Source organism: Schistocerca gregaria, chromosome 2 (genome assembly GCF_023897955.1).
Source record: "Schistocerca gregaria isolate iqSchGreg1 chromosome 2, iqSchGreg1.2, whole genome shotgun sequence".
NCBI lineage: Eukaryota > Metazoa > Arthropoda > Insecta > Orthoptera > Acrididae > Schistocerca > Schistocerca gregaria.
Window position 1 is genome coordinate 862852965 of NC_064921.1, and position 25141 is coordinate 862878105.

The 25141-nt window shown below is 43.6% G+C and overlaps 1 protein-coding gene across 1 annotated transcript in view; it reads left to right on the forward strand.

The window, feature by feature from the left end:
- LOC126336023 (uncharacterized) overlaps positions 1-22982 on the forward strand; it is a 38458-nt gene extending 15476 nt beyond the window's left edge. Inside the window, exons 2-3 of the mRNA XM_049999503.1 lie at positions 20926-22024; positions 22914-22982. Coding sequence (XP_049855460.1) covers positions 20926-22024; positions 22914-22982 — 1168 coding nt within the window. The remainder of the gene's footprint in view (positions 1-20925; positions 22025-22913) is intronic.
- The last annotated feature ends 2159 nt before the right edge of the window (positions 22983-25141 follow it).

Below are 25141 nucleotides of genomic sequence, written 5' to 3' on the forward strand. Positions count from 1 at the left end.
ACACCGCTTTAACGTAGCGCTTTCCGTGCGCGCGAGGAGGTTTGGTTGCTCTGGATCTGGAGGGCTTTGCCAGCGACAACGAAGCTACCAGCCGGGTCACCCATTCCGGACAGGCCGAAGGGGAGGAACCAGACCCCTGTGTCCCACAACGACCTATCGATAACCTCACTTCTATACTTTTCCTAACCATAGCCCATCCTTGTTCTTTTCCTTTACATTCCCCTCCCCCTCCCTTAACAGATGATGGCGGTTAAACCACGTATATGGCTGCGGAAGTAATGCCAATCCCATATGCCGAGCATCTGGGCGATAAGGTGGCAGCCCCACCAAAGAAATCGGAAGCATTGAGCCAATCACCCGCCCTTCTTAAAAAACCTGAATACTGAAACGATCCTTTTTTTTAGTCGTCCACTCTTATTATTCCGTCTTGTCTCTTGTACATAATGTATATTACTCGTCCCTCACTTTAGTTTACCCCCATTTTTCTCAGAATTTCGAACATTTTGTACCATTTTACATCGTCGAACGCTTTTTCCAGGTCAACACATCCTATGAACGTGTCTTGATTTTTCTTTAGTCTTGCTTCCATTATCAATCGCAACGTCAGAATTTCCTCTTTGGTCCCTTTACCTTTTCTAAAGTCAAACTGATGGTCATCTAGCATATCGTCAATTTTCTTTTCCATTATTCTTGTCAGCAGCTTGAATGCATGAGCTGTTAAGCTGATTGTGCGATAATTTTCGCACTTGTCAACTCTTGCAGTCTTCGGAATTGTGTGGATGATATTTTTCCGAAAGTCAGACGGTATGTCACCAGACTCATACACTCTACACACCAACGTGAATAGTCATTATGTTGCCACTTCCCCCAACGATTTTAGAAATTCTGATGGAATTTTATCCAGCCCTACTGTCTTATTTGATCTTAAGTCCGCCAAAGCTCTCTTAAATTCTGATTGTAATACTGGATTCCCTACCTCTTCTAAATCGACTCCTGTGTCTTCTTTATCATATCAGACAAATCTTCCCCCTCATTGAGGCTTTCTACCTATCCGCTCTCTCCTCTGCATTTAACAGTGGAATTCCCGTTACACTCCTAATGTAACCCACCCTGCTTTTAATGTCACCGAAGGTTGCTTTCACTTTCCTGTATACTGATTCAGTCTTTCCGACAGACATTTCTTTTTCGATTTCTTCACTTTTTTCAGTTAGCCATTTCGTCTTAGCTTACCTGCACTTCCTATTTATTTAATTCCCCGGTGACTTGTATTTCTGTATCCCGGAATTTTTCGGAACATTTTTGTAATTCCTCCTTTCATCGATCAAATGAAGTAATTCTTCTGTTAGCCATGGTTTCTTCACAGTTATCTTCTTTGTTCCTACGTTTTTCTTTTCAACTTCTGTGATGGCCCCTTTTAGATATGTCCATTCCTCTTCAAGTGTACTGTGTAATGCAGTACCAGCAGCCTTAGAGAACTTCAAGCGTATGTCGTCGTTCCTTAGTACTTCCGTATCCCAATTCTTTGCATGTTGATTCTTCCTGACTAATTTCTTAAACTTCATCCTACTCTTTACTACTACTACATTGTGATCTGAGTCTATATCTTCACGTGGTTACGCCTTACAATGCAGTATCTGATTTCGTAATCTCTGTCTGACCGTGGTGTAATCTAATTTAAATCTTCCTGTATCACTCGGTCTTTGCCAAGCATACGTCCTCCTCTTGTGAATCTTGAACAGAGTATTCACTACTACTAGCTGAAATTTATTACGGAACTCAATTAGTCTATCTCCTTTCTCATTCCTTTCGCAAGCCCATATTCTCCTGTAATATTTTCTTCTGCTCCTTCCCCTACAACTACATTGCAGTCCGCCATGAATATTAGATTTTCATCTGTCATTACGTACTGTATTACCCTTTCAATATCCTCATATACTTCCAGGTTGCAAAGTCGGACATGTATAGCTGTACTATCGTTATCGGTGCTGGTTTGCTGTCGATTCTGATAGGAACAACCCTGTCACTGAACTGTTGACGGTAACTCACTCTCTGTCCAACCTTCCTCTTCATAATGAACAATAATCTCGTTATACTATCATAAGGGCGTTAGACGCTAACCAGCAGGTCACATATGTAAACACCCACCTAGCGTTACCAACACTGCACTCTGCCCAAGTACATACGATGATGGTGATGACAGAACGACGCATACTGGCGGCCTACGGTTCCTTCGTTAGTGCAAGCCTAGTACTTACAGCAAGACACGACGCCCTTACCCTCGTTCATCGTAGGTGTGCACTGGATCTTCTGCATGTACACGATCAAACGAAGGATCTATGTATCAGCACAATGTTAAAACTGTGGAGAGGACATCAGATATGTCAGAATCTTAATAGAAGAAATTGAACAAGTTTCTCGGACAGTGTCAGTGGCGCTCTAGCTCATTTTCCAGTCTTTTCAGCATATAGGCGCTTTATTTATCGAGTACAGCTACGTTCAGATGGCTCTTCCGGAAACCAGACATCCAAAGACGTCCAAATTAATTGTCATGAAGTATGGCGACGGAAACATCATGTTTCCTTAGACACAGATACACGTGCAGTGTCATACCTAACAGTTAATTGTAATAACGTCGCCCGGTCCATGCTCCACGCGATTCATAGGACGGGTTCGCCATTATGCCGTCGGTGCCAAACACTGCAAAACGATGACACCGCCTCATATGTGGCCCCTTGGCGGAAGTGTGGCGTCTGGTGACAAAAATGATAGTTTATTTTCCTTCGAATGGGACAACAGAACTTTTGACCGTAGACTGTATTCTTCTCGGAGCCATGCACAATCCATGTACTAAAACGTATGCAGTAACGTGGCTTCGCGGACGACGGCACAAAGAATACGATAGAATTTTGAACTTTTTACAGAAATGGCATCAGATCGTGAGTAGTCTGAAATGCCGACAGTATTTGTCTGTGTTCCTATGGAGTACTTTCACGAACCCCCGCATAGCTAGATCGTCCAGTTACATTATCGATGCGATGAAACAAAGAACGGAAGATAAGAGAGCGGCGGGGAGATTGGAAATCAAATCCTACATTATGCTGCGTCTTTATTTCTTCATGTTGTGCGAGAACGGGGTTACGTTTGTATAGCTTTCAAGCAATACAGATATATTATTTGTGGTATTACAATGAAGCCGTTGTTACTAATTCGACTTCACTGAACTCTTATATGTGTAACAGGATTTGTTTTTATATATGAAAGATATTCATTAAAATGTTTAGCATAGTTGGAGAACTATTTTGTTAGAAAATAATTTTATTGTGTTTTCCAATTTCTGATGATCGTTTAACTTTCCAAAGTGTACTATTTAAGTACAATGTTAGTTTTAGGTCATTCTGGTTATTTGAAATTGTTAATCTCATTCTACAAACTGAAATATAAAGTCAGGTTTTTGTATTTTATTTTGTTCCTGTTAATACGTTGATGTAATGCTCTGAAGAAGGAAAATGAAACTTCCTGCAGATGAGTAAAAATTTGGTCTCTATTATAGGATTTGAAAGGTGCTCTTCCCTTGCAGTGGCATGTGACCATGTAAACATGTGAACATCTAAATAGAATGAGGCTTTCTATCAATAAAAAAGTAGACTGCTGGGACATCAAGCCCGTATACATTGAAAAAAAAAACATAAAAGAGAAAGAGAAAGAAACAGCACTTGCTCTTAGCGTAGTGGTAATGTGATAGCTGTATTTGCTATAGGTTGGAAGCTCTCCGGAGGACCATTATTTTGCATCCACATTTCTCATATTCTTTAAATTGACAGATCGGAAATCTGCAAGAACATCTTGGAAAAACTCTGTAAACATACTTAGGAACAAAGTCATGCACCAGCCTGTAACTTTCTACGTACTTATGGGCTGAGGCCCAAAGTTTTATCAAGGAGTTGTGATATCACCTAAAAGGGGTGAATAATTTAACTGGATTTGCTCACTAAATAATAGGTGTAGGGATATACACATAGTACAACTGCTTGGTAAAACTTTGGGCCTCGATCCATGAGTAGATAAAAGGGTCTAAGCTGAAGCACATATACATGTCAGTATCCCCACACCTATTATTAAGTGAGCAACCCAGTTCAGTTATTCACTTCTTTTAGATAATATCACAATTCCTTGACAAATTTTGGGCCTCAGTCCATAAGTATATAAAAACTTCTGGGCTGGTGGATTACTTCATTGGTAGGTATGTTTGGTCATGTTGTGTAATTGCTCAATTGTGTAATTCCATATGTAAGTTGTAAAAAAATAGTCACTGAGTAAATTTTACAATAAACTAAGGACCGATACATTAAGAAGTTGAGATGTTTGTCTTTGCCTTAACATCATGTTTGTCTTTGCTTTATCATCTTTGGAAACAGTAATGTACTTGAAAATTGGCTTATACCCGAAACCTAGCTTGTGCATTAACCGTAATAAAATTTGTGAAGCAAGGCAAAAAACAGCGTTGCTTACGTAATTTACAACGTTCCACCAATAACCCACAGTAGAACCAGTTAAAATACATATTTGATTAAATAGTGAGCGGTATTCTACAGTTTGCTAAGTAACTGGACAATTTCGTCAGTGGCAGACTGAGACCTTGCCATGGTAACGATAAAAAATGGTTTCAAACAATCAACCCCAAGCCTGTTAATGGAACTTAAATTATGTCCCTGGATGTAATCCAATCATGGGTTACGAAAATATCGTTCTTTGTTTCAGCTAAACCCTCTGTCCAGAGTGGTGTACCTAGAATGCTTAACGGCAGATAAACGAAATAGTTTCATTCAAACCCACGTATTGCGGTTTCTCTTCAACTACTCGAAACGCTTGGTCGGTATTGTAAAGGAACATCAACCTGTCTAGTCATAATACTGCTCGTCAGCTCTTGCATAAATGAAAAATCGAGGGTCACAAAAATACAACAGAAGGTAACGACAAACAGATATGGACGCTAGCAATCACACAGTTGGAATCGCCATACAAGAAATTGATAAAGTCCTTAAAAATGCCAAAAATCCTAAACTATGAGTTTTAGATGATACGAGAATGGAACAAATGAAACATTCAGGAAACGAATGAAGTTCATTTCAGTGTTTACTTGCTCCGAAAAGACGAAAGAAAAAAATGGTTCAAATGGCTCTGAGCACTGTGGGATTTAACATCTGAGATCATCAGTCCCCTAGAACTTAGAACTACTTGAACCTAACTAACCTAAGGACATCACACACATCCATGCTCGAGGCAGGATTCGAACCTGCGACCGTATTTAGTTATACCCGTACATGTAGACACTGTATGCAAAACGTATTGCAAATAGAGTTAGTAGTAAAGTAGTAATAAATTAAAGCGTGATGCCTAATACAGAAGTCTGACTGTACGGCCGGCGAAAATGTTGTAAGCGATAAAGTTCTATCATCATTTTCTGGGGAGGGGGCGAGAGCAGCTATCAGTGAGAAAAAAGTTTCGTAAAGATTTGAAATTATGTAGAAACTTCGGCGAAGTCGTTAACTGCTCTCTTTCTCAAAACCGCATGAATGAAGTCCGTGTACTTGTGCGTCGTTGGATACTGTGCCTCGAGACAAACACATAGTTTGTACCTATAGTATCTGCGTCGAGACAAACACACAGTTTGTAATTATAGTACTTGTGTTATTGTGTTAAACCTTTAAAATAAGATTATACCCACTAAAAACAGATAATGATAGCATTTTAAATTTTTAAACTCTCTAAATAATTACGCGAAATATCGAAAATCGGATTTTTGTTGCCCCTATGCTACAACTGGGATGGGAAGGTGTTTTAGCTATCTTCCATACGACTACATAAAGGCAAGTAGATGTTTTTAGTTGTTACCAAAACTCTCGAAAAGTAAATAACTGATTTACTCTAACAATACATAATTCAATAGTACACATATACTCTAAAAAATGGGCAACATTTTTAGCAAAAATATCGAGAAGTTCGTTACCATTTTACTTCAGATTTTATGCAATACTCTAATAAACCGTCGCTGGACATACGCTATAAATTTTTACAACTTTCTAGAATAGATTTTTACAAAAACGAACGAAAGAAAATTGGATTTAACGTCCCGTCGACTCCGAGAACATTAGAGACGGAGCACAAGCTCGGATTCCGTCAAGGATGGGGAAGGAAATCAGCCATGATCCTTGAAAGGAAGCATACCGGAGATTTAGAGAAATCACGGACGGATGGACGCCGGTTCGAACCGTTGTCCTCCAGAATGCTAGTCCAGGATGTTGGCCACTGCGTCACCTCACTTGGTCAGATTTTTACACAAAGTCTAATAAACTTTTAGACAAACAGGGGAAACGTTGTTACCAAAAAATATCGAAAAGTTCTTAATAATTTTGCTTCAAATTTTTACTCAGTTATCTAATTAACATTCAGATGGACAAAGGCTATGTAATTTTTAATATATATAATACATAAATACACATGTGATTTGTAAATGGGAAGACTGTTACCAAACGTCTCGGAAAGTTCTTGACAAATTTAAATCCAATTCTTATGCGATACTCTTCGGACGCACATTTGTTACACACAAACACACACACACACACACACACACACACACACACACACACACACACACACATATGTCGAATGTTGGTGTTGACGGGCCCAGGCGAGGCGTAAAGCTTTTTATCGTGCAGTCATAAAGGATACACAGCGAGCTTTCGGCTCCGAAAGCCCATATCGATGATGTTTAGTTGAACGGTTCTCATGTTGACACTTGTCGATGGTCCTGCATTGAAACCTGCAGCAATTTGCGGAAGGGTTGCACTTCTGTCACGTTGAACGATTCTCTTCAGTCCTGGTTGGTTCCGCTCTTGCAGCAGCTTTTTTGGCCGCAGCGGTTTCGGAGATTTGATGTTCTACCGGATTGCAGGTATTCACGGTACACTCGTTAAATGGTCATATGGGAAAATCCCCACTTCATCGCTACCTCGAAGATGCTGTGTCCCATCGCTCGTGGCTCCGACTATAACACCACATTTAAAGTCACTTAAATCTTGATGAACTGCCATTGTAGCAGCAATAACCGATCTAACAATTGCGCCAGACCCTGGTTGTCGTATATAGGCGTTCTCGACCGCAGCGCCGAGTTCTGCCTGTTTACATGTCTCTATATTTGAATGCCAATGCCTATACCAGTTTATTTGGCGCTTCAGTGCAATAATGAGTCACGAGAGATGATAACATGCCCTCTATGTATGTGACAGTTCTAGACACCGAAACCAGGTTTTCGGCAAATGATAGTACGCTAAGACGCATGCACTTTGGTACGTTATAAAGAGTCTTAACTCTTGTATCGGTCGAGGTATTAAAGCAGTAGGATTTTTTAAAGAGAATGATATACCTTTTAACGGGGATCGAAGGCGTCTTAAAAGGCGACTACAATGATATAATGCTTGTTATTGTAGAGGCTGAAACGCTTCACAGAAGAATCCGAGAAATATTCTAAAACTGGTAATCGGTCGGTTTCGGCTATTGCGTTGCAAATATGCCTATTCCAGGCTACGTTGCGTTTTTTTCCCTCCTGGCTTTCGGGACATGCCCATACAGCTATCTCAGTAGTATAATGTCAACTATGACGATATAAACGTGTTGAAGACAACACAACGCCCAGACCCAGAGTATAGAAAAGTATCAGAATTGGACAAGAACCGAACCCGAGACCCTTAGGTTAGCAATCCGCCACCCTGACCATGCACCTACCGAGGCGTCAGGCTATATCGTCTTATCAAAGCTTTCGACTGTGTATTTGTCTGCATGCAAAAATAGTAGGAACTGTGTCATCTATTTCTGCTTCATCATTTTTTGCACACAGACGTGTACACCATTTAGGAGAAGTTAGACAAGCTACTTTTAATTGGCGAATGGTGACAAGAGACGAGTTGCCACAGAATTTGGGATCAGCCAAAGGAATGTCATTAGCATCTAGCACTGACATTAATTCCACACTTAGCAGCTTTACTATATTAGGCACTCGGAGGGTGCGATTTCGAAAATCGTATGGAATTTTGTTGGTTGCTGTGCATCGCTTGGGAAACGACACTAGGTTTTTCCAACCTGTGCTCTTTAGCTAAGGAGCAATGTTTATCACGATAATGTAAAGTTACGTACAACATGCAGCAGTGCTATACTGAAAATCCACGCTGGCTTCGTTAAGTAGAACAATAATGGCCGTGAAGCTTAAATGTATGATGCGGCATTATAGGAAACACCATTGTGCGACCTTACTTCATCCCAAGAATGTGGAACGGTAATAGGTACTCATACTTTGTTAAGAGCATTCTATATGTTCTTCTACTAGAGGTACCACTGGATAGTCGATAGTGTATGTGTTTCCGTCACGCCGACTGCCCTGCTCACTCTTCCCGTGTTGCAGCGCAAATATTGAATGAAACGTTTCCTGGCAGTTGAACAGGACGGAGTGCTGTAGTGCAGTAGTTGGCCATGTCTCTTGTTTTGAGTTCTCTTGATTTATTTCTGTGGGGAGCACTGAATAATACAATCTAGCACGAAGCCCCAACTACCCCAGACGATTTCCGCCGTCGAACGGCCATAGCGTACAACGTCATGTCATCCAAATCTGTGGCTTGCACTCGATGTAGACGATTTGAGCACGTACTTAAGTAAAGTGTAAAACCATGTTTCGTGAAGAGCTTTTCGTGTAACTTTCTATGTAACGATTTCTTTCCTTTTGAATGTAACTCACTAATTTAAAATGTGAACACCCGGGATAGTTGATCCTGCATTATCCTTCCCGTCAACAGATGGCAGTACTTTTGGCACCCTGGTTTGTCAGTTTGCCGGCAGCTGTGGCCGAGCCGTTCTCAGCGCTTCAGTCCGGAACCGTGTTGCTGCTATAGTCGCTGGTTCGGATGCTGCCTCGGAGATGGATGTGTGTGATGTCCTTAGGTTAGTTAGGTTTAAGTGGTTCTAAGTCTAGGGGACTGATGACCTCTGATGTTAAGTCCCATAGTGTTTAGAGCCATTTGAACCATTTTGTTTGAAAGTTTGCTTCCCCCTTCGTGTTCGCAACTCGGTGCTCTGCACTCGCTGGTGGTACATCGCGTCCTGTCCTCGTGCAGCGCGGCGGTCGGATTCACAGCACAAAGTGTTAAGTGTCCTGACGTTCACTGCATATTTCTTTACCCAGGCAGTCGTCCGTAGTATTCGCTGTGTCGCTTTGCCACTGACTTAGGATTCACCGCACCTATCCCGGCCGTTGTTTTTGAAAATGGAAATTATCGTATGGCATTGTTGGCCGGGAGGTCCCATTCGGAGGAGTTCGGCCGCCGTATTGCAAGTCCAGTGTAGTTGACGCCACTTCGGCGACTTACGAGCCAATGATGATGAAAAGGATGATGAAGGACACACAACACCCAGTCTCCTGCCGGGAATCTAACCCGTGCCCTGTGTGGTAGGCGGTAACGCTACCGCTATGCTGCGAAGCGGACGCTGTTTTTGGGAATTTGTGGTGGTAAGTTCCCATGGGACCAAACTTAACTAACGTAAACTAACTTACTCAAAGGACAACACACACACCAATATCCGAGGGAGGACTCGAACCTCCAACGGGAGGAGCCGCGCGAACCGTTGCAAGGCGCCTGGGACCACGCGGCTACAACGTGCGGTGCTGTTGTCTAAAATGTTATGTCGAACTTCGTTTTCCCGTTTGTACATGTACTACTGCTTTTAAAAACTATTTTTAGCTCCTATCTCTTGTTTATTTTCAGTATGACACCTGATGATGGGCATGTAAGAACCCGAAAGTAGTCGTGTTTTAACTACTGAAAAATAAAAAGAACCTTACAATTGAAACGGTACTTTCAACCTCTGCTCTAAAGGTGAAGTTGCTACTGTTGCAATCTGGTATAATGCATTAACTCCAGTTCGATTGTTTAATTCTCGTGATTCGAGGCTTCAAGGTCCTCGTGGTACACGACGGGCCACCGCAGACGTGCGTCATCTGCAGTTCCACAGGACACATAAAAAGCGGGTGTCTGCGTGCCAAACCACAGCGTCAATGAAGCACGAAGAGTAACTAACATACACCCAGGTAGTAGATCCGCCTTCACCAGGCGCAGAGCCGCCAGGGCCGAGTCGAGATCAATGGGGCCACTCGCACTCAACGAGGAGGTAAACAAATTAGCAAGAAACTGCACTCTGGCTGCCTCTAGTGAAAATACGATGTAGGCAGACGGACTAGTCACACAAACAACAATTTTAGAATGAAGACTCAGGCCTATAGCACACCGTACACAGACCTTTGAGCGGAAGGACGTCGATCGCGTACGATGCGTGGCGGAGGGTACCCTAGTCATGCCCCCTCCTGTTCCACACGCAAATAAAGCGAGGGAAAAACGACCGTCTATATGCTTCTGCACGATGCCTAATCTCTCTGACCTTAACTTCGTGGTCCTTACGCGAAATGTACGTTGGCAAACATCCTCACATTGACGCTCACCCTGTCCGCCACATCATTTATGTATACAGAAAATAACGGCGATCCCGTCACACTCCCATAGAGCACTTCTGACGATAGCCTCGTCTCTGATGAACACTGGCTGTCGAGGACAACATACTGGGTTTTGTTACTTAAGAAGTCTTCGAGCCACTCACATACCTGGAAACTTATTCCACAAGCTTGTGCCTTTGTTAACAGTCTTCATTGCGCCACTAGGAATATGAAATCCTCCTGTTGCCCTTTATCTATCGTTTGCACGATCTCATGTGAGGGAATGACAAGCTGATTTTCGCACGATCGGTGCTTTGTAAAACCATGCTAATTTGTGAACAGAAGCTTTTCCCTTATAAGTAAATTTGTTATACTCGAACTCATAATAAGTTCAAGGATTCTGCAGGAAACTGATGTTAAGGACAACGGTCTGCAATTTTCCCTATATGCTATTTTACCCTGGGGTGGCCGAGCGGTTCTAGGTGCAACAGTCTGGAACCGCGCGACTGCTACAGTCGCAGGTTCGAATCCATCCTCGGGCATGGATGTGTGTGATGTCCTTAGGTTAGTTGGGTTCAAGTAGTTCTACGTTCTAGGGGAGTGATGACATCAGAAGTTATGTCCCATAGTGCTCAGAGCTATTATTCACCTGCACTTTTTTCCGTTGCCTTGGGTCTTTGCGCTGGGCGAGAGATTTGCGATAAATGCAACCAAAATAATGAGTCAATGCTATACTCTATAAAACCGGGGGAGATCTAATAATTGTAGTTAAATAACGCTTAACCCATAGATTATGAATTCCTTTCTATCAAATGTGGATTATTAAACATTACAATGATTTAGTACAATATAACTATTCCCCCAACTTTAGTGTTCTAGGATTAAGAAAGACAGCACAAGAGTTTCCGACTTAGGAAAACACCAGGGCCGAATTTGTTAAGATGAGCGTAGAAGATAAGACCGATGACTTTATGAACACAGCAAACAACAACCTTCCTAATAGTATAACAGCGTGACCCGATGAGATCGTTGAAGAACAGACGCCTCACATTTATGCAACCATATAATATAGTTACTATTGTCAGAACTGAATGGTGGAATGTCTACGGTAATACTTATGTGTAGCAGATGCGAACGTAGTAATACTTCAAGAGGTGATCACAGATAAAGTCTCCGACGTTTATGGGACAGTAATAATGTATAAGGTGGGCATATCATCACTCGAAAGTGGGAGAGGCAGTGCGGCAAAAATACACGACCTCTTCTTGGTAAATATAGGGTTGTATCGATACCTAAACCGGAAAACTGCCGTATGGATACCCAGTTTTACAGGGATTATGTTCAGACTGTGCGCTACAAGATTTACGTTGTCAATAGTGTCAGTGTCACGACTTGCTGGTAGGTGCTGGTACTGGTACGGCCTTACAGCTGCAGACCGTCAACATGAGTCTGGACATGGCGAGCAGGACTTACTCGCAGTTTTATCAAATTAACAGCAATAGTTCTGCGGCTCTTCGCCGTTATTGACCCTTTCCTCGTGAGATGGCCACTGCATCACAAGATCTGAACCCTTGTGACTTCTGGCTGTGGGGTTCCCAGAAGGAAACGGTTTATCATCGGAACACTATCACACATCGGAGGTTGAAGCTCAGCTTGGCGAGGAAGGGAGGCAAAATCCCATGTGATATATTTTGGGCAGCAGTAAAGCCATCTCTAGTGCAGTCCCAGACTATCGTGGATGCAGGTGGTCGTCATATTGAGCAACGTTTGTAAGCCTGATAAGCAGCTAGCAAATGTTGCCTCTCGTATGAAAGTCAAAATGTGTTTCTTTCATCGTTTACCCGTTATTTCTCTTCCGCACGTCTTTACAAATGTTTCCACAATGTTTCCTTCTCCTACGATCACTCGTTTCTCATGTGGACTCTCTCAAACAGCAAAAGTTTAACTATAATTGGTATGTATGCTGGTAAACGCTGCGACTCGCTCCACAGACAAACATGGCAGAAGCGTTTTGTTTCGCGACGAAATAGTGAATCTATTAACGGAAGTGCGAGATAATGCAATTTTAAAAGGAAATTTTAATTGTATTTTGCATCGGTAAGATCTGTGCCCTAATTTTAATTTCTGTGAAGAAATTTTCAGGGCTATCGTGACTACCACATCACGGCTCACTACAACAAACAACAGCGCCTCCTGGTACTAGAGGTCTAGCAACTAAACATGTCGCTCCTAGATGACGATGTATTGTACCAAACAGTCGCTGAAACATGGACACGATGTCTCCAGAACCAGTCAAGCCAGTCAAGGCATATTATAGCGTGGATTCAAACTGCAAAACAGCAAAAAAGGTAGTGTATTGCCCAAACTGTTGGATGCAATGCTGAAATACTGTTTCTTATGCCTACCCGACCCGTACAATGAACGAACGAATTTGGTAGCAAACAGTTTTCGAATGACACACCAAACCAAAAATTTCTGCTTTGTGACTGCATTCATTGGAAGGCAAAAAAGTGCGAGCACGTCTCACAACTTGTATCAGTCAAGAAAATATTCCGGTATACCAAACTATAACGAACAAGGACATAGCTACGATCACCAAAGTGCAATTAAGCTTAATACTGAACGGTAGTATATGAATCTTTATCCTGAATCAGAGACCCAACTATGGACGAAGCTTTCCTCTTTAATATACAACCCATAGTTAATGCGGAGGATATCGAAGGGTTTGTCGAAACATCTCGGAAGAAGAAAGAGAAACAATAGTTACAGAATCTCCACGTAACAGATCAGTTGAGTGTCGTTCAAGATTTTGGAACATTATTGTCTATAAACTGACAATAATTTATAACGAACTGTTGGCAGACGATGCATTGTATAGCTTACATACGCAGTTCTTCTATGGGTCGTGATATCTGCATCTGCATCTACATCCATACTCCGCAAGCAACCTGACGGGGTGTGGTGGAGGGTACCTTGAATACCTCTACCGGTTCTCCCTTCTATTCCAGTCTCCTATTGTTCGTGGAATGAGAGATTTTCGGTATGCCTCTGTTTGGGCTCTAATCTCTCTGATTTTATCCTTACGGTCTCTTCGCGAGACATATACGTAGGAGGGAGTAATATACTGCTTGATACCTCGGTGAACGTATGTTCTCGAAACTTCAACAAAAGCCCGTACCGAGCTACTGAGCGTCTCTCCTGCAGAGTCTTCCACTGGAGTTTATCTATCATCTCCGTAACGCTTTCGCGATTACTAAATGATCCCGCAACGAAGCGCGCTGCTCTCCGTTGGATCTTCTCTATCTCTTCTATCAACCCTATCTGGTACTGATCCCCCACCGGTGAGCAGTGTTCAAGCAGTGGGCGAACAAGTGTACTGTAACCTACTTAGTTTGTTTTCCGACATCATTTCCTCAGGATTCTTCCAATGAATCTCAGTCTGGCATCTGCTTTACCGAAGATTGATTTTATATGGTCATTCCATTTTAAATCACTCCTAATGCCTACTCCCAGATAATTTATGGAATTAACTGCTTCCAGTTGCTGACCTGCTATATTGTAGCTAGATGATAAAGGATCTTTCTTTCTATGTATTCGCAGTACATTACACTTGTCTACATTAAGATTCAATTGCCATTCCCTGCACCATGCGTCAATTCGTTGCAGATACTCCTGCATTTCAGTACAATTTTCCACTGTTACAACCTCTCGAAATACTACAGTATCATCCGCCAAACGCGTCAGTGAATGTCCGATGTTATCCACAAGGTCATTTATATATATTGTGAATAGCAACGGTCCTACGACACTCCCCTGCGGCACACCTGAAATCAATCATAATTCGGAAGACTTCTCTCCATTGAGAATGACATGCTGCGTTCTGTTATCTAGGAACTCTTCAATCCAATCACACAATTGGTCTGATAGTCCATATGCTCTTACTTTGTTCATTAAACGACTGTATCAAACGCCTTGCGGAAGTCAAGAAACACGGCATCTACATGGGAACCCGCGTCTATGGCCCTCTGAGTGTCTTGGACGTACAGAGCAAGCTGGGTTTCACACGATCGTATTTTTCGAAACTCATGCTGATTCCTACAGAGTAGATTTCTAGTCTCCAGAAAAGCTATTATACTCGAACATAATACGTGTTCCAGAATTCTACAACTGATCGACGTTAGAGATATAGGTCTATAGTTCTGCACATCTGTTCGACGTCCCTTCTTGAAAACGAGGAGGACCGGTGCCCTTTCCCAATCTTTTGCAATGCTACGCTCTTCTAGAGACCTACGGAACACCACTGCAAGAAAGGGGGCAATTTCCTTCGCGTACTCTGTGTCAAACCGAACTGGTATCCCATCAGGTCCAGCGGCCTTTCCTCTTTTGAGTGATTTTAATTGTTTTCCTATCTCTCTGTCATCTATTTTGATATCTACCATTTTGTCATCTGTGCAACAATCTAGAGAAGGAACTACAGTGCAGTCTTCCTCTGTGAAACAGATTTGGAAAAATACATTTAGTATTTCGGCCTCCAGTCTGTCATCCTCTGTTTCAGTGCCATTTTGGTCACAGAGTGTCTAGACATTCTATTTTGATCCACCTACCGGTTTGACATAAGATCAAAATTTCTTAGGATTTTCTGCCAATTTAGTACATAGAACTTTACTTTCGAATTCTTTGAACGCCTCTCGCATAGCCCTCCTCAAACTACATTTCGCTTCGTGTAATTTTTGTTTGTCTGCAAAGCTTTGGCTATGATTAAGTTTGCTGTAAAGTTCCCTTTTCTTCCGTAGCCGTTTTCTAACTCGGTTGTTGTATCACGGTGGCTCTTTTCCATCTCTTGCGATCTTTCTTGGCACATACTCATCTAATGCATATTGTTCGAAGATTTTGATCTTTGTCCACTGATCCTCAACACTATCAGTACTTGAGACAAACTTTTGTGTTGAGCCGTCAAGTACTCTGAAATCAGGATTTTGTCACTTTTGCTGAATACAAAAATCTTCCAACTTTTTTTATATTTCTATTTACGGTTGAAATCACCGATGCTTTAACCGCTTTATGATCGCTGATTCCCTGTTCTGCGTTAATTGTTTCAAGTAGTTCGGTTCTGTTTGTCACCAGAAGGTCTAATATGATATCGCCACGAGACGGTTCTCTGTCTAACCGCTCAATGTAGTTTTCAGATAAATCACTTAAAAACAAGTTCACTATATTCTTTGTCCCTGCCACCCGTTATAAACGTATGAATCTCCCAGTCTATATCTGTTAAATTAAAATCTCCACCCAAAACCATAACATGGTCGGAAAATCTACTCGAAATATTTTCCAAATTTTCCTTCAGGTGTTCTGCCACAACATTTGCTGAGGCAGGGGGCCTATAGAAACATCCAATTACCATGTTTCAGCCGTGACCTTCACCGAAATTATTTCATATTTCGGGTCTCCGTCAATTCCCTTCGATACTATTGCACTTTTTATCGCTATAAACACGCCTCCCCCTTCACTGTCCAGCCTGTCTCTGCGGTATACATTCCAATCTGAGTTTAGAATTTCATTGCTGTTTACATCTTCTTTCAGCCAACTTTCCGTCCCTAGTACTGTGTGGGCATTGTGACCGTTCATTAATGAGAGCAGCTCTGTGACCTTTCTATAGATGCTCCAGCAGTTTAATATTACCACATTAATATTGTCATTCCCTGTTGCGTTTTGCCTACTGCTACCTTGTCACTTCTCAGAAGGCATCTTGTCACGCCTAGGAAGGGAATTCTCTAAGCCAAAAAACCCACTTGTGCACTCCATACGTACTCCACTACCGTTGTAGCTTGTAGCTGTCCCGCGTATAGTGCACGCCTGACCTATTCAGGGGCAACCTACATTTCTCCAGCCGATAGCGGAGGTCGCGAAATTTGCACCCCAGATCTCTGCAAAATCGTCTGTGCCTCTGGTTTAAGTCTTCCACTGGGCTCCAAACCAGAGGACGGCGATCGGTTCTGGGAACGACACTGCAGATACACTCCTGGAAATGGAAAAAAGAACACATTGACACCGGTGTGTCAGACCCACCATACTTGCTCCGGACACTGCGAGAGGGCTGTACAAGCAATGATCACACGCACGGCACAGCGGACACACCAGGAACCGCGGTGTTGGCCGTCGAATGGCGCTAGCTGCGCAGCATTTGTGCACCGCCGCCGTCAGTGTCAGACAGTTTGCCGTGGCATACGGGGCTCCATCGCAGTCTTTAACTCTGGTAGCATGCCGCGACAGCGTGGACGTGAACCTTATGTGCAGTTGACGGACTTTGAGCGAGGGCGTATAGTGGGCATGCGGGAGGCCGGGAGGACGTACCGCCGAATTGCTCAACACGTGGGGCGTGAGGTCTCCACAGTACATCGATGTTGTCGCCAGTGGTCGGCGGAAGGTGCACCTGCCCGTCGACCTGGGACCAGACAGCAGCGACGCACGGATGCACGCCAAGACCGTAGGATCCTACGCAGTGCCGTAGGGGACCGCACCGCCACTTCCCAGCAAATTAGGGACACTGTTGCTCATGGGGTATCGGCGAGGACCATTCGCAACGTCTCCATGAAGCTAGGCTACGGTCCCGCACACCGTTAGGCCGTCTTCCGCTCACGCCCCAATATCGTGCAGCCCGTCTCCAGGGGTGTCGCGACAGGCGTGAATGGAGGGACGAATGGAGACGTGTCGTCTTCAGCGATGAGAGTCGCTTCTGCCTTGGTGCCAATGATGGTCGTATGCGTGTTTGGGGCCGTGCAGGTGAGCGCAACAATCAGGACTGCATACGACCGAGGCACACAGGGCCAACACCCGGCATCATGGTGTGGGGAGCGATCTCCTACACTGGCCGTACACCTCTGGTGATCATCGAGGGGACACTGAATAGTGCACGGTACATCCAAACCGTCATCGAACCCACCGTTCTACCATTCCTAGACCGGCAAGGGAACTTGCTGTTCCAACAGGACAATGCACGTACGCATGTATCCCGTGCCACCCAACGTGCTCTAGAAGGTGTAAGTCAACTACCCTGGCCAGCAATATCTCCGGATCTGTCCCCCATTGAACATGTTTGGGACTGGATGAAGCGTCGTCTCACGCGGTCTGCACGTCCAGCACGAACGCTGGTCCAACTGAGGCGCCAGGTGGAAATGGCATGGCAAGCCGTTCCACAGGACTACATCCAGCATCTCTGTGGTTCTGTCAGTGTGATCATGTGATGTATCTGACCCCAGGAATGTGTCAATAAAGTTTCCCCTTCCTGGGACAATGAATTCACGGTGTTCTTATTTCGATTTGCAGGAGTGTAGTTAGCTCAGATTCCACCCCGCGAGCGAGGCTTTCCACCTTCAACAACTCAGCCAACCGCCTGTATGAACTGAGGATGACCTCTGAACCCAGACGGCAGGAGTCTTTGGTGCCGACAAGAGCAACAATATGCAGTCGGGTGCACCCAGTGTCTTCTATGCCGCTGCAGTGCTTCCTCCACATCTCGGATGATACCCACCGGCAATGAGATCATTTAAAAAGAGATGGTAGAACACTTGCCCGCGAAAGGCAAAGGTCCCAGAGTTCGAGTCTCGGTCCGGCACACAGTTTTAAACAGCCTGGAAGTTTCATATCAGCGTACACTCCGCTACAGAGTGAAAATCTAATTCTGAAAACGATAGATGTTTTGCGTCAGGGAGGTACTGAAGAAATCCCAGCTAACGATTTCCTTCGAAGGTCGCAGCTTGAGTCAAAAAAGTGAGGAGCATAGAATGAAAGCAGTCTTCCGGAAACAGGGCGATATCTTACGCTTAAAGTAAAGCCTCCACTACACTGATGTTGCAGGCTCACAACTACCATCGCATACCTCATGGTCAGTCACGGATGCTTCGAAAACCACCTGTTCCACATCAGTTTTACATCACACACGATGTGTGCACGTGCTTCGTGAGAAAGAATTCAATCATATCTTCATCAGTTGTATTAATCAATATGATTCCGCGAATTGCAAGACCTTCTAAAACAAAACTGTCCCCTGCCAGTTTTCATAACTTCGTTGTTATTGGAGAAAAATTAAACAGTACGAGACAGCTGTGACAAAATCATACACATCCTCATTAACCCAACACTCACTCAGATACACCAAGGACCGCAGGATTCGTCGAGAGGAAATATCCCTTACTTGGCTAAAAATCACAGAAATCCAGGCTTAGTTCTTTCGGTCAAAGCAACGTTTGCCATCATGTCCTAGTGCCCACCGAATTCAGCTCTTGGAAGTCTACTGTACCCATAGACTGATCCCAGAATACCAAAGGGATAGAGTAGCATTTACAACGCGTGGACTCAGTCATTTGTTGGATATATTCCAATCTCTGTCTCCCTCTACATTGTGTGTCCTCTGCGTATCCCTCTAGTGCCATGGACGCTATTCTACGATATCGTAACACATATCCTGTCACAGTGTTCCTTCTTGTACTGTGTTTATAACATATTTCTATCCTCGTCTATTCTGTAGAGGTATCCTCACTTTTTATCTATGTACACCTAATTTTCAATATACGCCTGTAACACCACATCTGTGACGATTCGCTTCTCTTCTTTTCTGGTTTTTCCACAGTCAGTAGACGGCTTCTATGCAATGCTGTACTCCAGACGTACATTCCCAGTAACTTCTTCCTCAAGTTAAAGTATATGTTTGTTACTAGCATACTTCTTTTAGCGACGAATTCCCTCTTTACCTGCACTAGTCTGCTGCATACTACAAGTTGCTCACTCTTATAAACGTACCCCGCTATAAATACAACAACTGCATATATTGTTCTGGTACAATTTTATGATTAGCGCCATAAAATTGTGGTGGACCGCGTCAATCGAGCAATGCAGTCGTCAATGCATGTGTGCCTGAAGTGCCTAAGTAGTTAAGCAGATACCATAGTGTGAACATTTATAACGCTGATTGAGAATCTATAAAAATACGTATGTGTTCAGTAGAGCTGAAGTCTAACTAGGGAGGCAATTAAATTAGCTGTAATTGTTAAAAATACGGCAATCCGTTGACAAAACGTCATACATTAGTTGAAATGATTACCATTAGTATTGATAGTGTATGCATATTCCTTGCTACCCTGTTAAAAAAAAAATTGTGCTCAGGATTACACAGTTCAGTACCTCAGTATCTGATACAGAACTACACAGCAGCTCTACACTCTGTCACTCCCACGGTGAGTGAGTAGGACAAATGATATCATGGAAGTCGTCCTTTGCTGACACCACCATTGACCTCATCGAACCTAACGCGTAATTCTTCTGGCTAGGAGGCTAGGCAACCCATTATGCCGCCCCAATGACTATAATTTTCTATGAGCTGCACCGCGCGTTGCTGTATGTACTGATCTACAAAGCAGCCAGCGCTGAGTCGTTCCTGCATTTTAATGACAAGCTAGCATTCAAGGGCCTTTCGTTTACTGGTCTGTCGCCACACCACGTGATTCTTTAAGGTGAAAGCACTCGTAATTCTACAAGTCTCAGCTTTTTGCGATAATTCTGCAGACTCCGTTGTCTGCTTACTGTGCGATCCGACGATTACCTGGCGTCCCAGTCTTATTATCAATTGTACCTTATCACATGCCCTCTACGTGACAAAAGATGCCATTCCGACAGCAGAGCGCGGGATGTAAAAAAAAAGAAAAGAAAAAAAGAAAAGAAAAAAAACCGGATGATGTTGTTTAGTGGTAAGAAAGACTCCTCCTATTCTGTAGGACGGTTATAAAATCCCCCTACAGCCAACTAGATTTAGGTTTGTCATGGTTTCATTAAACAGCTTTAGGCGAATGCTGTGATTGTGTCTTTTAAATAGTACGGCCGATTTCCAACTGCAGCCTCTTCCAGTAAACTGAACGTTAAACAGCAATATTCCTTCTTTCCTTTAGAAGAAAGGAGTCGTTGTCTCGTGAAACCGCGTTGGATAAATTTTGAGAACCTGTGTTCGAAGAAGGCTGTGCGACAATTCTGTCGCCGTCATCATATATGTCACGTAGTGATAATAAAAATAAGGTGAAAGAGATTAAGGCGCGTTGAGAGGCTGTAGGTATTTCTTCCTCTCCCAATACGCGACTGAAATAGGACAAAAAATGGCTAATATTGGCAGCAAGTACCCTCCGCCATGCACCTTACAGCGGTTTGCGTAATGTATGAGTAAATATAGATATTGCTACACAACTTGAACATGCACTTACGCGGAAAATTATTGCTAATCTTATAATAATGGACAGAAGCTATATGATGAAACAACAATGACATAGTCGCTTTCCTAGGAAACCACAGCTCAACAAAGCTGCAGAGGGTATATAAAGAAACACGCTGCGACCACATTCAGTACAGTTCAGCACAGGGGAGGTCAGCGTGGTCGCTTCCCCGTCTCGCCGCCTCCACGTATCGCCGCCTCCACGTATCGCCGCCTCAACGTATCGCCGCCTCAACGTATCGCCGCCTCCACGTCTCGCCGCCTCCACGTCTCGCCGCCTCCCCAACTCGCCGCCTCCCCGTCTCATCGCCTCCCCGTCTCGTCGCCTCCACGTCTCGCCGCCTCCCCGTCTCGCCGCCTCCACGTCTCGCCGCCTCCACGTATCGCCGCCTCCACGTATCGCCGCCTCCACGTATCGCCGCCTCCCCGACTCGCCGCCTCCCCGTCTCGTCGCCTCCCTGTCTCGCCGCCTCCCCGTCTCGCCGCCTCCCCGTCTCGCCGCCTCCACGTCTCGCCGCCTCCACGTATCGCCGCCTCCACGTATCGCCGCCTCCACGTATCGCCGCCTCCACGTCTCGCCGCCTCCCCGACTCGCCGCCTCCCCGTCTCGCCGCCTCCCCGTCTCGCCGCCTCCCCGTCTCGTCGCCTCCACGTCTCGCCGCCTCCCCGTCTCGCCGCCTCCACGTATCGCCGCCTCCACGTCTCGCCGCCTCCACGTATCGCCGCCTCCACGTATCGCCGCCTCCACGTATCGCCGCCTCAACGTATCGCCGCCTCCACGTCTCGCCGCCTCCACGTCTCGCCGCCTCCCCGACTCGCCGCCTCCCCGTCTCGTCGCCTCCCCGTCTCGTCGCCTCCACGTCTCGCCGCCTCCCCGTCTCGCCGCCTCCCCGGCTCACCGCCTCCACGTATCGCCGCCTCCACGTATCGCCGCCTCCACGTATCGCCGCTTCCTCGTATCGTGGCGCCCACGTATCGTGGCGCCCACGTATCGTGGCCCTCACGTATCGCCGCCCCCACGTATCGCTGCCTCCACGTATCGCCGCCTCCACGTATCGCCGCCTCCACGTATCGCCGCCTCCCCTTCTCGCCGCATCCACGAATCGTCGCTTCCCCGTCTCGTCGCTTCTCCGTCTCGTCGCTTCTCCGTCTCGTCGCTTCTCCGTCTCGTCGCTTCTCCGTCTGGTCGCATCAACTTCCCTGCAGTGCACCGAGCTACAGAGTCCTCAGTTCCAATCAAGGTTTTTGGGAGGTTTTCCTTGATTGTAAGGCGAATGCCGGAACTGTTTACCTCCTCCCATCGATACAGAGATGTAATTCATGTAAATAATAAATTGAGAAATAAATGCTATAAGCGTACTTTGCCTTGTCTTTAATGAATTTTTATGTAAAGGAACTGAATAATAAATGACAGTGTATAGCTGACTGTTGCTCTGAAGCAGAAAGTTTAGTCTGTTCACATGAACCTAATGGTTTTCAATGGGGTAGGGGAAAAGATATAAATATAACACAGAAATGAAGAGAGAACAAACATTTGCTCACAGAGCACAGAAAAATGTAGTCCTATGTGTTTTCTTTTACATGCAAATGAAAGAGAACTGATGTTTAACTTAGGTGCATGCAAACATTCAGTGTTAATACGTGAAATATACAACGCTAGTTGTATCTCTATCGTTTCACTGCGTAGTGTTCCACGTACACATTAGTTATTAGGTGGACACATTACTGTACACATTATCAGTTATTCAGCTGTTCAGCATTCGTTAGTCGCAAGCAATATCTCTGGATTAGGGAACCTGTGGCAGGCTGGCTGATTGCGTTCACGATTTATTGCACCTAAAAGATATATGCGTTGCTTTTAGCGTCCACTGTGGTTCTTTATATTTACCAAAAGGCTTAACAACTTATCAGCTAAGCACTATAATCTATGCTGGAACAGTAAGTAGAAAATACCACCAAGATATAACATCGCGGTTAACTGATTAATCATAGTGATCTGGTAAACTACGTTCGATCCATATCAGTATGCTGTTGATGAAAGTCTGTGCAATTTATATTCAAATGTAGCTTATTTTTTAACGGTAGCAGTAAGAGGAGTCCAAAAATATTGTTAAATGTTGCTCGTTTTAGCTTTTCATTACCTTTGTGAAGATCACGAGGTATAATGAGATACAGGAAGATGTGAAGGATGTTTATTGAGCAGATACTGTGTACAGTGCGAAGAAGAATATTTACTGAGCAGATATTATGTGCAGTGTGAAGACGGCAAACGTATGTTGTACTGTAGTCGTAAACTGGCATTGTAGTAGTCTATGTTTCGATCAAATAAGTTATCAACATTTCAGTGTGCTCCTATGAAGCATTCAGAATGTTGTCCTGCAGTAATAGGGTGTAACACAGTATTTCATTCAGCCCTCATTAAAGAAGTTGTTCTTATACTCACATAGTTAGTAGGCTTTCCCACTATATTAAGCCTGAGATTAAGTTGAATCGCAGTACAACTCTGAAAGAGAAAATTACCTAAATTTAAGGGATCGTTATGGACAGAACACATGTAACAGAAATTGATGTGAAACACTGGAATTGTTCTCAAACGCACAAACCGATGCTATGATAAGACTGGTGTAATAACACAGCGACGCATATTTTCATTAAAAAAGTCAATACATTACGTTGAATTTTGTACAGATCGCTTGCTTATCTTTAGGATTTGCGAAAGCAAATTATCGAGTGTCTACTGTTTTATGTACTTAAGCATATGAGCTAGTCCATGACAGTAAAGACGAAGAGTTTAATTTTTGTTATGGTTTGATTCTCGCGCAGATAAAAAAGTGGTTTCTACAAAGGAAGACCAGACAGCGGGCTGTGCTATGTTACAGGATAGGAAACAATCCTGGCTGTCAAAACTTTCGTGCCTGCTGACAAGATTTTTCAATACTGTAAGTACCAAAGAATTTGAGGCGAACCCACTGCACGTTACAGAATTCGTAACCCAGAGGAAGTATTTTTAAGATTCTGATAATCCGTAAACGAATGAGTGCAAATATTTTGTAGTTATCATAAATATAACTTAATTTGCAAGGACCTTAGAACATCCGCATTTGTTAATTGAGCTTTTGATTTGTTGCATCATGTTCATTGGGTCAGGAATCTAAAATATTTTGTATTCGTAAAAACAACGTGAAGCTATGTTCAGGAGTTAACTTATGAAATCCGTCAACTATATTTAGAATACGTTATTTTATTATCGAATTAACAGCTTCATAGTTGACAAAGGATCATCATTGCGGCATCAACCTTTAATATTGTAGTCATTAAGCCGTTCCACTGAACTATGCGGATCAGTATCGGATCTATTACAATATTAGTTTCCACAAAGAGAGATTCAGTGACAGCGATACTCTGCAAGCAAAGGTATACTACATGGTGGAGATCACCTTAAACATATTTTCGCCCGCAGATAGAGCGTGGGAAAAATTACTGTAAACCTCCAAATGTACTCTGTTCTCCCTCTTTTTTCTCTTGATCCTTGAGCGATACATATGCAGAAGACAGTAGAGTTACTTCCTAAGAATTCTCGAAAACTGATTCTCTAGACATATTCAGTGAAGTTTCAAAACAACAATGTCTCCTTGGCGCCAAAAATCACGATTCAGTTTCACAAAATAGGTCCCATCTCCATGTGACCTACAATGCCCCATTTACGATAGAGCTTTGACTTTCTTCGATTTTCTCAGTTAGACAAGCTTTATGAGGGCTTCACACACTGATGTACGACTGCAGAATAACTTGCATTAAGAGGACACGCCCCTGTACTGGCTGCATTTTTAGCATTATCTTCAGCCTCATAATGCAGCTGATCTATAAATGAGAGATAGCTGAAAACTCTGAAGTACAATTAGGTCTTTAGTCAAAGCATTTCCCAAAAATTCATTGAGATATTTATTATACTTTGGTACTGACAACAATATTTATAATAGTATAAAACACAGACCACTATTTCACTGTGGTACCATTTTCTTTGGAACCACTGACTGACTGGAAAAAGAGTCGGAGTACAGACAACATTCACATAAATGTTTTATGCCTCCAGTTTCCTTCCGTAACGCTGACCTGTGAAAAAGACAAGTCATTCATTTTACTACAACAAAGATACTTAAAAATATACCTCAAATATCGCCGACATCATAATTTTTCAGGTAATAGTAGGCAAGGGAGGTGGCGGGGTCATTCTAAATATCTGTACCAATTTTTGTGAGTTTAACTTAGGTCATTTAGGAGAAAAGTGAACCTGAATGCTGAAAATTCAAGTTTTCGGTAAATCGCAAAAGGAGATTTACAGATTTATTAACTTACCA